The sequence below is a fragment of the Neolamprologus brichardi genome, chromosome 10 (genome assembly GCF_056152115.1).
Source record: "Neolamprologus brichardi isolate AB-2024 chromosome 10, ASM5615211v1, whole genome shotgun sequence".
NCBI lineage: Eukaryota > Metazoa > Chordata > Actinopteri > Cichliformes > Cichlidae > Neolamprologus > Neolamprologus brichardi.
Window position 1 is genome coordinate 11,953,229 of NC_142113.1, and position 15,892 is coordinate 11,969,120.

General features: G+C 43.1%; 1 protein-coding gene across 3 annotated transcripts in view; it reads left to right on the forward strand.

Moving 5' to 3' along the window:
- The window catches only part of abr (ABR activator of RhoGEF and GTPase), a 126,510-nt gene extending 111,372 nt beyond the window's left edge, over positions 1-15,138 (forward strand). For all 3 annotated transcript variants that reach the window (XM_087847177.1, XM_087847178.1, XM_087847179.1), the window contains exons 17-23: positions 9,391-9,450; positions 9,859-9,968; positions 10,196-10,335; positions 12,009-12,143; positions 12,300-12,405; positions 12,566-12,719; positions 13,757-15,138. In XM_087847177.1, coding sequence (XP_087703303.1) covers positions 9,391-9,450; positions 9,859-9,968; positions 10,196-10,335; positions 12,009-12,143; positions 12,300-12,405; positions 12,566-12,719; positions 13,757-13,846 — 795 coding nt within the window. In that variant the 3' untranslated portion in view covers positions 13,847-15,138. The remainder of the gene's footprint in view (positions 1-9,390; positions 9,451-9,858; positions 9,969-10,195; positions 10,336-12,008; positions 12,144-12,299; positions 12,406-12,565; positions 12,720-13,756) is intronic.
- The last annotated feature ends 754 nt before the right edge of the window (positions 15,139-15,892 follow it).

Sequence of the window (15,892 nt, forward strand, 5' to 3'; positions counted from 1 at the left end):
GTGTGTTTTTAAAGTGCTATATAAATAAATGATGATGATGTTGGGTTTCAATTGGAAATGAGAGGAATTCGTTTTTTTGTCTCATCCTGTACTGAAGTTGGACGACTAAAGACGCACTTGACTGATCTTGCGAGCGAAGATTGCTGCTGCTCGGCCTGTGAAAGCAGCTCTGGGGGGATTTTCCAAAGTGTGAAAAGCTTTCTTGGCTTGAGCTTGAAACTTGAAGCTTTCCCCATGAACCAGACTGCAGGTGTATGATCTGAAAGTAGTAAGAATTCGAGCCACGAGGTTCTAATGAAAGATTTAGAATTGTTTCAATGACGATGTGAAATCATTTTAGGACTAAACTGCACACACTCAGGGTATCTTGGCCTCTGCTGCTTGTACTAATTTTAAAGCTCCCATCACATATGATGACACTTGCTGATTGTAGTTTATTTTTCTGCTTGTTTTAGTCTTTATTTTCTCTTCTGGATGCTGTGAAAGCAGAAATCAATCAAACAAGCTACAGTTTGATGTACGATTCTTTCAGTGCATTGCCCAAAAAGATTTTCTGTCGCCTTGTGGGGTTTTTTCCCCCTCCCATTTTAAAAACATGGTTTTCCCAGACATTCCTTCCACGATATGACGCATAGAGTGTGTATGCTTCATAGTTACGAATTCTGAGAGTTAAAAATAGTCTGTGGCGAGGGTTGACGGAGGTCTCCTCCACCACCACCCCCTCTGTACTACACTTTCGGTCACAAAGCGAGACATGCTGGCCGTCCTGCTCCCACTTTAGTGTTTTATCATCACCACAGAACACATTCTAACCCACATGTTTTTACACTATGGTATCAGGCTGTCTGCTGTTAGCTGAGACGCCTTGTGATGATGGGATGAGTCCAATTTGTTGCTAAAAACTGTGGCGAAAAACCGCTTTAGCAGAAGGTAACTAAATTATAATTATTTCCTCGCAGATACTGTCTCTGAATCACAAAGACATTTCAGCCCAGTAGACGGTGCATCTTACCAGTCTGGGGGTTTTAAAATGCAGCCTCATGTCTGTAACCTTTTCCACCAGCAGAACCCCCCCTCTCTAATTCAAATGGGATGGGACACGGTGGATGGAGATGGAGTTTGACAGGCATACACAGGCTCCCTTGCCCCATATCGATCCATTATACAGAGGAATCCTTCTCTTAAGAGCAGCCAGCTCCGGCTGTCCTGTTGAATAAACATGGAGATTCGCTGGCCGTGTCTCCCGGGGTGTGAGCGTGCGTGTGGATGTCTTTGAGTGACTTTCCAATGTCAGCATACAGGCACGGTGAAAAGTGTCGAGCATTGTAGTGGAAAAATTACGCACGCATTTGCAGAGAGTAGACGGTGGAAATCGGAGAACTGTAAGAATGCGGGAGGAGAAGTCATCTGCAGAGGGAGGCACAGAGAAGAGGGGGAGAGAGGAAAGATATTTCTTGTCAGATTTTAAAAGGATACGACAACATAGGAGCCTTTAGAGCTTCTTAGAGGTCTGCCTGTGTGTTTCAAGTCATGTTTTTGGCGACGCAGGTATTACCTGTCTGTGTTTCATGCTCTCACTGTCTCTTTCTCATCGTCACAGTTCTTTGTTTACTCACTTCCTGAGCATGCTGGCCGACTCTGGGAAAGGTTGACAAGGGGTCAAAGCACTGAACAAAACAGAGTCCAGCATTTAGCCTTTGCTCCTTCTCCCTCTCTCTCTCCCCCTCTCTCCCCCCTCATTTCTCATTGACTGTTTATTGTGCCCTCCTCCCCTCCCTTCTCTCTCTTTGGAGGTGTGTCCATCAACATCTGGAGAAGCAGAGCTGCTCACTGACAGCGGGAGCCCATTCACCCCCCATCTCCCTCCCTCTTCTCGCGCTCTCTCTCTTTCTCTCTCGCTCAGTCGCTCTGTATGTGTGCTTGCTGTTGTGGAAGTCAGATCGCACACTGAGGAGATGCTGGCAGCTGACTGTGGAGCGAACTCACAGAGAGGGGCATCAGCGTGGACCTACTATCAGGCTTATCAAGGACACCATGGCAGCATCGTTCTCTACTTCTTCTCCTCCTCCTCATCACTCATTCCTCTTTTGAAGTGAATTTCAGAGTCTTTTTCTGAAACTTGATTGCTGAAGCGACTCACTGATCACTAAGAGCTTCCGTGGGGATCCGTGCTCCCATCCTCTTCATCGTCCGCGGTGTTCTTCCTCCACCTGTGTTTCGGTGGGAGAGGAATTCACAGGCTTTGGCATGACGGAGATCTTGGTATCGGATGTAAACTTGAACTCGGTGTGCGAGCGTCTGGAGCAGCACTGCTGCGTGGATCAGAATCAGCACAATCTGTCCAGCCAGCCACAGACCCCTGTGCACAAGAGGCACAGCAACACTGGGGCCAAGCTATGGGGCCGCGTCCGCAGCAAGCTGCTCAGACAAAAGGTTTCTGGTTAACATATGTACACACACACACACACACACACACACACACACACACACACACACACACAAGCTGTGGTTTTGCTCTTTAATCTTTTCCATCCTCTATTTATCACTGTGTCACTTCCATCTGTTGGTTCTCCCTCTCTTTAATCCTCAGTTCATCCTTTCTGTGTGCTTGTGCTCTCTTAATGGGTGTCTTTATTTCTGAGTTGACTATTGTTCTATTCTGAAAGGTCAGATGACTGAATGTAGCTAGTGATGACAGTGATGGCTAAACTGTGACCCAGAAATAAGGATATGGGTTTATTTCCCTTTTTTATCCTGGTAGAATCTGCATCTCTATTACTAACTTTAATATTTGAGCTTTAAAAAGTATTGAATATTCTTGATTAATCCTGAATTGCACTGGCGTTTGATGCAGGATCGGTTACACTCACTTGTGAATAACTTGTGAGAAGATGTTAATATTTGAAAAAAATGGAACCGACATGAAACGGGACTGTGCGACGATTTAATTAAGATAGGAATTCACGATCGCTCTAAAAGCACTCTGTTTAATAATATGAAATAATAATTTCCTGCTCCCTGCCCTCTCCCCTCCATCAGTCTTCATACCCACAAGCCTTTTTTTCTCCTTTAAAAAAAAAAAAAAAAAAAGCTACTAGTGATGACTAAAAGGCAGCTATATCATGTTGTTTGACGATCAGAATGGCTCCCTCTGCTGTTCAGTTGTGATAATGACGCCTCTTTGGCATTTAAAGCAACGATTTTTTTCTTCTTCTGTTTATTAAGTGTCATATTACTCCATATTGTCTCTGAGACACACATCTGGAATGTTTGCGTGATGTCGTTTTGGTATGCAGCCAGTTATTATCCCTTTCTTTGTAGTGTCTGCAACTGGCCTTTCGTGGTGTTGCGACGTAGTTTAAATGCAGTTTCTGGTTTGTGACTCATTTGGCTGAGCAGCAAAGGTTCTGTGATTCAGTGCACACCTCTGCACACACAACTGAAACGGAGTAATGCAGACATAAGCTGAGGAATTTTTAGGTATTTATTTATCTGGAGGGGGTGACCACGTTCTTGCACAGCCCTCCTCTTCTTCGGCATCAACAGCGTTTTGAGCTGTAATTTGTGTGCATAGTAACTGTGTTCATAACAAAGAGTCAGATTTAGGCTGACCTTTGCTTCCATGTTTTCCATTATTCAGCACGAGCCTGAGGAAAGCTGACCACTCTTTTATTCTGAGCGGAATAAAACAGTGATTACATACATTATTTCTCTGTACACAGGTACCACCGTGTTAATGTCAAGGCACTAGAGGAGGAAGTCCCTTTGTCTCACTGCTGTCCAAATTTCTCAGCTTTGGCAATAAGTCTTTTTGGTATCTTGCCACCCTGCACTCACACCGTGCCGAAATCCCTGTTCACCCATCTGCTCTGTAAGGTTCATCCTTTAATTCTTGTCACTTGTTCTTTCTTTTTTTTTGTGTTGTCATTTTTCTAATCTTGGTTGCCTTTTGATCCTATCAGTCTTTCTACAGTCCCCCCCCTTTCTTTCCCTCGGTCATGTGTTTCATTGCAACATGCTGGTGATTGCTCTCGATGATGTTTAACTATCCACTGATATTATCTAAAACCATAACACAGCGGAGGCACGCATGGATTTTTTGAATAGTTCTGTTTTCTGTAAAGGCTTCATTCTTAGTTTTTGGTTAAGCAGTGTGTGTGTGCAACTGAAATACTCTGTTGTGCATGCTTTTAAAATAAAATCATGCAGATATGCGTTTAGAAATTTGAATCATAATTGTTGGGGCCAGGAAAAGCAGACTTTAGGGCATATTGCTTCTTGTTTCTGTCTGTGCATCTGTGGCATGCATCATGTTATTTACTGGGTGTTCAGAGGAATGAAAAGGAAAAGGATAGGTGAGGGCACGGAAGTACACCAGGGAATTGTGCTCCCTACGTGAGCCCGAAGCAGCGCCTAATTAAGACACAGTGTGATGAGATGGGAAGCTGGCTGGAAAACGCTAATTGCTGTAGAACTAGACACAATATATTTGATGTGTCGCAACAAAGGAGCAAATAGCCTTGATGCTGGGATGTGGGGTTATAGCTTTTGCGTTGTGTTCTGTTTTTCTCTCCTTTTTGTGGACTTTTAGCCAGCTTAGTGCAGAGAACAATGCAGACTAAGCCATCGAGGAGAATCGCATCCGACCATTATCATCTTCCCTCCCACTCGCTCATCCTACCTCTTAGCCTTGCAGCATTTCAGCTCCCATATGGAAATTATACTCTCCATTTTAGTATGTTGATTAGTGCAGACGAGATATTAGCGTTTCATCCTTTCTGTGTGCCTAAAATGCCATCTACTCCCCTAATGGCCTTTTTATATAGGCCACATAAATCTCCTCCTGTCTCCACCGGAGGGCATGGCCCTTTATTGGCCCCAATTCATCCCCCCCCCTGTGTGCAAGATCTGTGATTGGTTAATGGGCTCCAGGAGGGGAGTGGCAGGTCAGTAAAGCATTCTCAGGTTGATGCCCACAGTGACCCCCTTGCTTCTAGCTGTGCAGCAGGCAGCATGCAAATAGCCTTTAATCTCCTTACAGTGACATAAAGGCATTAATCATCTAATTACGGAGTGAGATTTTGGGGATGTGCTATTAATCACAGTAGTGTTGTGCACTTTATTTTTGCCCCTTGCATGCAGGTATCTATAAAGATATGGTCACTAAAAGTGTATTTGTCACTGCTGGTAAACATAAAGCACATGCTGTGAGCCTGAGCAGCAAAAGTAATGCGATGAAAAGTTACTAAATAATCAGGAAAACAAACTCGCATAGTTGCTCAGTTGAATCTTACTCCAGTTCTTTTTTTCACATTAGCTGGGAGGTTAGTTGCCGTGGCTACAGTTTACAGACTTTGGACGGTGGGAACGGTGCATTTAAATGATAAAATGTCAAAGTAAATGAAACAAAGTAGTCTTTGACTGTGTCTCTCCTCCATGTGGAAACGAGAGATGACACAGGTCAATAACAAAGTTAGTTCCTGAAATCACGTGAATTTGAAGAGATTTCAGTCTTTTCCTGAGCACGTTCATGCTGCAGCACAATGAAGAAATCATAAAAAACAGATCATAAGGGTATTTTAAGGAAAATAAAGGAGGTGTTTGTTTTTGACTCTGAATATTAAAGGAATAGTCCACCCCTTTTTGTTTTTCTGCGTTTCAGTATCAGTGCTCCGCTCTGCTGCAGGCAAAGATGGTGTTGCGTAAGTGTAGTACTCATCTGTGTGTTGCTGCTTATAGGCGCTGGATGAGAATCACACACTGCTGGCAGAGATAAAAGACTAGTCTGCAAATCACAACTCTCATTCAGTTGAAAATCCCTGCCGATTGGCCCAAACTAGGAAGAGAGGGCAGAAGGCAACATGGCAACTGAGTCAAAGACCTCCCATGGCCTCGTTGACATCAGCAGCTGTTGAGTAAAGAGTCATATAAACATTATGGTTCATGAATCCAAAAATAGTTCTGTTGCTTATGGAGCAGGAGCAACTTTGCTGCTGCGGGATGTGTTAGCTGGAAATTAAAAAGAAAAAAAAATGAAATAAAGGTTCAGTCACTGTGCACACGGTTTCTGTAATCCTGCTAAATCCAAGGAGCCGCGCAGTTAGCACCACGTTCTAATTAAAGGACTAATAAAAAGCTTTCTGCAGCTGAATGAATATTTAATCAGGCAGAGAAGCAGTGGTGAAAAAGTGTGATGAAACACAAAAGACAAATTAAACAGCGATTCATTAATTTAGCATATCAAAAGATCAAGTTATGCTTTTTGCGGTGTTGTCGCCAGCACGCATTACCTCTCCAAGCACAGCAACAATAAGATAATTAAGTCTATAGAGATTTCATTAGTTTGGCTTTACACATCACTTTGTACCTAACTGTTTGGTTCAGGCGTCTGCTGCTGTTTTTCTTCTCTTTGGTCTGCATTATTCAGCTCTTGCTTTTACATAAATTTCTAATCACACAAAACAAACAAGTGTCCAAACACCACTCTTTAGTTGTACTAAATCTGAGCAGCATGTGATACTAAATGTTCATATTGGTGACAAATTTGCACGTCTGAGCAAGATTTTCTTTTTGCACTTAACTGAAACGTAGTTTTGCAAACAACTGTCCTTTCACAGACCCACATCGGTCACGCTTGTCAGATGAAAATGCTTTCATGTATAGTGTTCCTGTGGACAGGAAAGAGGGATCCCTGTGCACGGGGAGCATTGTGCATGATGTACACCGATGCATCAAGATTCTTTGTAGCGCTGCATGTGTTGAGGCTTGTGCAGCTCCAGAGGGGATGCAGACCCTTGATTGCCCCCTGTGTTGTTGCTGTCAGTCTCAGATCCACAGCAGGGTGGAGGGCGGGATTATATTTCCAGAGGGGAGGGGGGAGGGCTCTCAGTTAGTTCCCGTAGTGTAGTCATTATCACGTTTGCCTAACATGCAAAGGTCCCAGGTTCAAAACTGGGCGGGAACAAGATTTTTTTTTTTCTTGAAATGTAAAACTGAAATCCAGAGTACAAGTCTGAGTAATACTGTGTGACTGATAACCACATTCTGCCCTGTTGGTGTAAAAGAAACCATTTAGTAGCACAAAAGAATGACTTATCAGCTTTGATCTTGTAGATCAGTCTGAGTAGAGCACAGCCTGTACTCTGTTCAAACTGCATGTACGTCCCGGCTCACGTCTGCCTGCTTCTTTATTTGGAGACTCTTAGTCATGATACCAAAGCCTGTATTCTGCATGACTGACCTAGAGTCCAGCAACATGCAGGAAAAAGGATACTCAAATCAACCGTGACTTTTCTGTAGGTTTCTGCAAATGGACCGAATCACACGGCAGCCACATGCTTCCTGTTATGTTCATTTCAATACGCTCAAACGTGCAGGAGAGCAGATAAATGAGGGTTAGTGTGTTTAAGCACACAGAGTACAGGGTTAGTGGGATGTGCACATATACGGCCGGATGCAAGTAAACCGGCTGTACCTCATACTCGGGGCGCACACTTGCTCCCATATAAAAGCTGGGTTCTTTTATGTGGGAGCAAACTTCTTTTTTCTTCTTTACGTCTCTCATATCAAGTCTCAGCTCTGTTACCTCCTGCCATCTTCCTGAAGGTTCCCTGACTGCAAGCTGTCACTCGGAGTAAAACCTTAAATCCTCCCTCTGCTGTTAGACCAGCTGACTGAACTCATCCTCCGCTAAGTCACAGACCGCGTCTTGCAGTGCAATCCCTCCTGCTGACATTTTGTGCTTTATTCTGAATGAAATACTATAAAGTAAATGAAAGCTTGCTTCATGCAGGCCTCCTCTCAAACTCATTTCTCAGGGAAGCAGGCGAGTGGGGGAGCAAGTTCCCCTCAGCTATTTTTTAATAAACGGCCCAGTTGTGGATTCAGGCTTGGACAGGGTCACTGAGTATACAAATGGCTGTAATGGACCCTCTTTGTTTTTACAACCCTATTTGAGTACATTCATTTTTAATCAGGATTTTTAGAAATGAGCAGAGTAATAAGGAGGAAATGGGTAGGATATTTCTTTTTATTTTTTTCAATTAGTTTACTTCAGGGGGGCTTAAAGAGGCGTCATCAGTGAGCCTTGGATCTTTGCCCGGTTCCCTTCTCGCCAGTTGCTGTGTAAAGCACCGATTGCAGTGATTACCTGTCCCTCGTCTGAAGCCCAAACACTGCTGGGAAAACAGGCTTTAGCGATAATAGGAATGCGTGAAACCGGTGCCAAATGGCCTTTTTACGAGGTAATGAAATACACTCACTAAAAACTTTTAATGCCGACAATAAGAGGAGCGTGCTACCCCTGCGCTCACCCAGCAAGAGTAATTTTCCTCTACGTTGAGCACATCGCTGTGCAGGGTTGCGATGACATAACTGAGTAGTGCAGATGCTGAAACTATAAAAAAGGCATTAGCTGTTGTGGCCTCGCACAGCGGGCGTAGACTCCAGGAGACTTAAAACAACAACAAGCTGTCTGTGCTGTCTCACTGAGACGTGAGAGCCACGCTTTGAGAATATGTGCGGTGAACGAGGAGAAGTGTCTCAGTCAATCTGGAGCCCTCGTTCGACGCCTGAGAGACTGCTGAAGGCGTACAAGGGCAGCAGAAGCGAAAAAGTTGTGGGACAATAAACTTACCGCCTTCAGTTTATTGTCCAGCATCTACGTTAGAGCCCGGGGTTACAAGCATTACTTTGCCTGGGCTTCGGGTAGTGCAGTCATGTCTCCAGTTTCCTTATTTTATCCTCCACTAAAACCGAACGTTGAGCTCCATGTGGTTATAATTTTGGAGATATTTTTCAGTTGTTTTAATTATGTTTTAATTCTCTGTAGCTACAAAAACCCAAAGGTGTCAGATCATACTTGAATGTCTTACTGCGTGCATCACTGGGATTCTTCTTTAGTGAAATGTAAAGAGGTTAAATCGGCATTTCTCTGTCAAACACACGAGGACGGTTACTTTCACTTCACCACTTTCTGTCTTAGAATGGAAATTTAAGGCTTTCTCAGGTTTTATTTAGAGACAGACAAAAGCATAAAAGCAGACTCTATTTCCGTACTACAAGTACAAACATTCCTGAGGATTTATGTGGGAAAAGAATTTCCCTGGTGGCAAAGTCCGGTTTGGTCACAACACCCACCGTGGGTACGCTGGAATTAAGTGAGCAGGTTTCGAGGAAATGTACAGGTAGTGTTGCCAGGCTTTTTTCCCTTCCTTTCTGTGTGTTGTATTGAGAAATGTCGAGTTGTCAAAGGGAGCGACGGCTCACTGATGATGTGATTAAGCAATTTTTCTGTTCCTGGGAAAATCCCAGTATGAATTTAGTCACGTCCTCATTTAGGCTTCTCAAAAATGTTAACAACCATGTTTCTGTCTGTGTTGTGTCTTTCAGCTGGATCCTCAGACTGTGCAGTCCAAGAACTGGCACATGGATGTCATAGAGATGAATGGGGTAAGTATCTGAGAGCTTGGACTAGTCCAGTAAATAAAGCCTTCAAGGTCGGAGATTTGTACACACAGAATTTTGAATAGAATAACTAAATATATACAAAGGAAATCTTGATTTATTTATTTTTTTCCATAAACTTTTTTCCACAAATTTTTCTTTTCTTTTAGGTTTTTTCTCCATAAATTAAAATGATTAGCTTAAAGATCATCATCATTTATTTATATAGCACTTTAAAAACACACCTGGTAGACCAAAGTGCTGTACAATACAAATATAAATATAGTAATAAGATAGTAAAGATAGTAATAAGATAGCAGAAACCAGACATAGAAATAAAATTAATAAAAAAAACACTTGTAACAATCCCAGAGTTTCCATTTTACCTTCTTAATGTTGTTTGTTCCTCCTCAGATTAAAGTGGAATTCTCCATGAAGTTTACAAGTCGAGACCTCAGCTTAAAGAGAACGCCGTCCAAAAAACAGAGTGGCGTGTTTGGAGTCAAAATCAACGTTGTTACAAAGTAAGCTTGATCCTGTTGTTGAGACTGAAAAAGGCTCAGAGCTCATGTGTCTAAATGATAGAATGAGACATTGAAAGTTTCATGAATAGGCATTCATTGATGCATATGTGAGATGATGAGCAAAGTTCCCGTCTCATGAAAAGAAACAACTGTTTTCATGGCGCCTGTGATGAAGATGTGCAAGCCCAGTTCAGTCATCAGAAAATAACTGCTGTGCTTGTCCACAGGCGCGAGCGCTCCAAGGTGCCTTACATAGTCCGTCAGTGCATTGAGGAGGTGGAGAAGAGGGGGATCGATGAAGTGGGAATCTACAGGATCTCAGGGGTGGCCACTGATATCCAGGCCCTCAAATCAGCATTCGATACCAGTAAGACTCCATTCACTGTTTCTGTGTGACACGCTCTTCCTCCCATCGTCTTTACTGCACGACAATATCGTTTATTGTTCTTTCTCTTTGCAATGCAGTAGACGTCATTCTGTGATGCAGAATGTGTGCAATGACATTTAGATTTATACACTTCAGTGCAAAAGTCATGAGCCACAACTCATTTCTTTTGCTCTAGGAAAATTCCAAATAGCAATAATTTATTGAGAGGCAAAGATACAGCTAAATACAGAGTTTGTATGATTCTGAAACTTAAAAGTTAATATTTGTTATGACCACCTTTATTCTTTATGTGAGCCTGAACTTTCTTACTTTAAGCTGCCTTTTTGTAATTTCTCTAAGAAGTCCCAGGAATAGTAGGAAGAGGCTTCTTGAAGGACACTCAAAGCTCTTCTTTGGATGTTCTCTGACAAGATGATCCCACATTGCGTCAGTAATGTCGAGATCCACAATCTAGGGAGGCCAGTCTATGACTGATAGTATTGCATCGTCCTAAAGATGTTGCTGCTGACTTTCAGTTCAGTTCTTGTGTAATCTGGCATACCTCAGCAACCGTCATCCTTCTACTTAGACCATTTCTGATGAAGCTTCAGTGAACAGTAGATGGATTAACTAAAGAAATGGGGGCAAATTGTGTTTTGCCAAATGCAGCTAGCAACAAAGTACCTAAAGATCCAAAGATAAAATAAACTCTTTGCTAAGTTGTCTGTTATGTGTAGACACAACAATGGTTCATCCCCTGAGTTAGATGCCTTTTTTATGCTTGAGTGATTCACAGATTGGCGTGAAGTGGCTTAACATTCCTCTGAAGCTGGTCAGATACAGACACAAGAAGAATAGTTCAGTATCAGTGAAGGCTTATACTGATTTTCAGCAGAATACATGAGTCATCTGTCTGTGTTCTTGCACTTTGCTTTTAAAAATCTGTGAGACGCCCAGTGCACTCTGCACATTGTCAAAAACACTGGTCTCACTGCAGCGAACAGCTGAAACTGACAGGAAACCGCAGACAGACTGTATGAGGACACTCTGCAGGGCTCACTCTGTTTTCCAGCACAGCGATTAATTCGCTCACTCTGTTGAGCAGGAATCACGTATGAACAACCAGGTTACAGATGTTACTGGCAAACATTATAAAATGATCCACACAGCAAAAAAAAAATCACCATTTGTCTTTTATTGTATGTGTCCTGAACTTGGGTCATGTGAGAGTCAGTAAGGCGATAGGTTTAACACAAAACCGGCGGCCCCCGCATTACAATCCCACCATACCCCATTTTTTCTCAGTAATTTCCTAAAAATGTAGCACCTTATGCTGCTTTTAGATGTAAAAAAAATTCTGCAGCCGGGTTTTTAGTAACCGAGATGAGGGATTAGTGAAAACTGACAGTCAGGCAATCCAGGACAGATGAGGAGCAGCAGCTGTATCGTGTTCAAGGTCTCCTGTTGCATAAGAGTCTTTGTGGTCACAGCTGCTTTTACTTCGCTGAGATGTGACTGAGCAGGGCCTAGCATCCACTCTGATGTGACAAACAAAAGTCAAACACCAATGCATGCGGGGTCATTAAGAGATCGCCTCAGTCCTGGAGACGGAGGAAGCAGAGATCAAGTGTAAAACTTGAATAATGTGATGAGTGTTTGTGTCTGACTTGCAGATACCAAAGATATCCTGGTGATGCTGAGCGACATGGACATCAACGCCATTGCAGGAACGCTGAAGCTGTACTTCAGGGAGCTGCCGGAGCCTCTCCTCACTGACCGCCTCTACCCCGCCTTCATGGAGGGCATAGGTGCGACCTTTGAGCTCTTACATTCATTCCAGGAAGTGTGTGTGTTTAGACTTTTCCCAAAGTGAGTTACAGTTGACCAACTGGAGAAGATGAGGACTGTTAGAAAGCTGTCTTGCCATAATTGGATCTGACATCTTCTTCCTCCCTCTCTCACAGCTCTCTCAGACCCAGCAGCCAAGGAGAACTGCATGATGCACCTCCTGCGCTCGCTGCCTGACCCCAACATCATGACCTTCCTCACGCTGCTGGAGCACCTCAAACGGTACAAAGACACGCAAATACACACACTTTTTGTTATTCTTTAATCGTACTTATTCGCTTCTTACTTACAAAAATGTTTAACCTGTTCCAGTCACTTTTATACATAAGACTAAGCTCATCACAGAGAATCTAACGGTGCCTGTTGGTTGTTGTTTCTGCAGGGTGGCTGAGAAGGAGCCCATCAACAAGATGTCCCTTCATAACCTGGCCACCGTGTTCGGCCCCACTCTGCTCAGGCCCTCAGAGTCAGAGAGCGCGAAGGGACAGCACATCACCTCCGCCTCTGACATCTGGTCACATGACGTCATGGCACAGGTGCATGGATGTTTTTGAAAGTTGAATACAAAGCTGCACTTTGTTAATTGAGATTAAAAAAAAAAATCGATTGGCCTAGCAGGTACAAGTAGTCGATGTTAAATTGGTGCGTATGTGCGTATCACAGCTGCTGCTTGTGATCTGCAGATGAATTTCACTCCCACATCACCCAGTGACCAATGTCACTGACCCCCACCCACCCCAGCTGTATTTAGACTGCAGGCTATCCATTCATCTCTGCAAAGAGATGTGTTTCCTGTTCACAAATAGCTCCGCTTGGCAGAATAAACAACATCCAGAGTAAATCATCATAAATGGGGGCAGAGTGCACATGCACGGTCCCATCTGTCCATTACAGTGAAGCCCAGTGTTTGCACTGAGGCTTATTTAAAGTCTAAATGTTTACTGCATTAAGAATACAACATGTCAGAGAGATGAGGCCAGTGCTTCATCCTGCATGTAATCGAAGTATAATCTGGGTGAATTAGTGATGGATTCCTTTGTATTTTTTGTTTTGTTTTTTTAATTAGAGACCCTCCAACTAGCAAAGTGGCAACATTCTCACTAGGAGGTGATTTTCCTGATGAGCTGCGACAGCATTAACCAGACATGTGCCCTTATGATAAAACTGGTTATTAAAGGGGAGATTAAGGGGAATTTATGGAGCAGAGAAGGAAGAACATTAGATTGATTGATTCATCTATGTTTATGACGCTGATTTTCTTTTTAATAATGGTCAAAGGTGACTTTCCGTCCATGGCTTACTGCCACAACCTTTCCTTACTCATTTTTAGATCAGCAGCAAGTTGTCTGCCCTGTAAATTGTAAAAATGTAAAAATAAATGTAAAAATTCAAAGCAAAGCACATCACAGCAGCCTGCTCATGAGCCATATCTGCTTCCATATTTAAAAAAAAATAATGTGTTGGTTGTAATGTTTCTGTCACAAAATCCAGAATAATCATTTTCGCCCTCATCCAAGCGCAAATTGTTCCAGCAGAAGCTGTACTCATACAGCCTTGTTTTCTCCTCTCTTAGGTCCAGGTGCTGCTCTACTACCTGCAGCATCCTCCCATCTCCTATGCTGAGCTGAAGCGAAACACACTCTACTTCTCCACCGATGTTTAATCCCCGGCCGCCTCCCACAGGGCTTCACCTGGAGACGAAAGAGTGAGAGAGTGAGAGACTCCATACAAACATTGGTCCCCAGCAGTCAGTAATCCTGCCTCAGCTCTCCTTCGCCCACAGCAGGCAGCTCGTCTCAACTGTACAGCCCCCCAATCCCCCACCCCCAGCCCTCCCCTTTCACATCTCCCTTCCGTTTAAACCCCACATCCACCCGACCCTACCACACCCAGTCCTGTGAGGAGATGGAGCCGGGCATGTGAAGGAGATTTCCGGGGCGTCTTAATAGTCATGTGTCGTGTCCTGTAAACGTGAGGAGAGCCCAGCCGCTTCCCACTGGCAAGAAGACAGGGAGTTATGGGACCACTGTGGGGAAAATGGGAGGGGACAAGGGTCTGGAGGCCACAGCCTGGCGCAGTGGCGTAGGATCATGCCTCGGCGTGTGGGGTGTTGTCATCCCTTTGCCAAGTTCTGGTTTGATGATTTGAAAAACCAGTCGACTCAAACTCTACTTTCTGTTTTTGTTTTCTTGGTCAGAGGCATTCCACAAATAAAGGCATTTACATGTTTTGGAATAATGTTTAGCACCTGATTTTTGTTTCCTTCCCTGGGCTTTCTGTGTGTGTGTGTGGTAGGAGGAGGCCAATGTGTCTGAATGACAGTGTGGATGTACATGACGTGTGTGTGTACTTGCGTGTTTAAGGGAACACAAGAATGATATAAAACGGCCGTCCCAGTAAATGGCTGGAATTTTTCTTTTCCCTCTCTCTGTACTGACAAGCAAGAGAGAAGTGCCCTCCTCACTGAGTCTCGGCCAAATTAGCCCTATTTATTTTAAATATATATAATACGTGTGCCTGTACAGTTCTGTGCAACTAGAGAAATGCTCTAAGGAGTGTGTTTTTTGAAGTTTATTCAGGTAGTGATGTTATTTTTTAGTCTACTTTTCTTATTCACCATGTCCATGGTTGGTAAGCTGTACTGAAAATACACCCAGAATTCATTTCAGATCACTTTGTAGAGGAGAGAGGGCACCCTGTGACATGACGGTTGTTTGGAGAGAACACAACAAATGGAACATTTAGCTTTTTTGGTTTGTTTGGTTTTTTGTTGTTGCATTGCAAGCCTGTTCCAAGTGTCTTACTGCACCGGTATAATCTGTAGGATGATTTTGTGTAGTTGCCCTCATTGCATGTTCAGCTTGTCAATCAAACTAGGCCAGATAACAAAAAGGTAGGCTGTCTCCGCAAAGCAAAGAAAAAAAGTAAATAAATACATAACTGCATAAAAGAAAACCCTCTGTGCTCTGTATAAAGCCAACCTTTCTGCTATCAAGCCTGCAGCATATCTTAAAATACTGCAAGCACTGCTAGATGAGTACTATTTGATATTTTTAATATAAGGTTAAAAGAAAATAAAATGTTGTATTTTACTTCCTTTGAGAAGAATTTCAATATACTGTAATATTGAGGCTAAATGTTAATGTGAACTTTCTCCCCATTTTTTTTTTAGTAAAATAAAACTTATCAAAACACTCTCACCTTGTGTCCGTCTCTGCTTTAGGTCTGCTTTAGCACCAGCTTCCTGCAACTGCAGTAACTTAAAATTATCTTTTGGATATGGCATCATAATGTTTTCATGTCAAACTGTCACATGGTAAAATGATGGTAATATCAGGCATGGGACAAAAACACTGACGCTTGCCTTTCCCAGACTCTGTGTGAGCTGTGACTTCATTCTGCATCACTGTACCGTAACGCTGACCTGAATCAGCCACATCAGTGCGCTCAACTCTCAGGAATAGTTCTCTTATCAGTACACGTGGCTCCCCCTGGTGGTCCAGTAAAAATCTGTGCTGAAATGAGCTGAGAGAAAAAGGGAAGGCACTCCAGGATGTTCTTTTGATAGCTATAGTAATGTCCAAAGGTCATGAGCAACCCCTTAAAAAAACAAAGATAAATACAGGAAATAAGGGGGGGAAAAACAGAGTTTGTACTGTTCTAATGAGCTTCAAAGTCAACGTTTAATGTGACCAGCTTTATCCTTAAA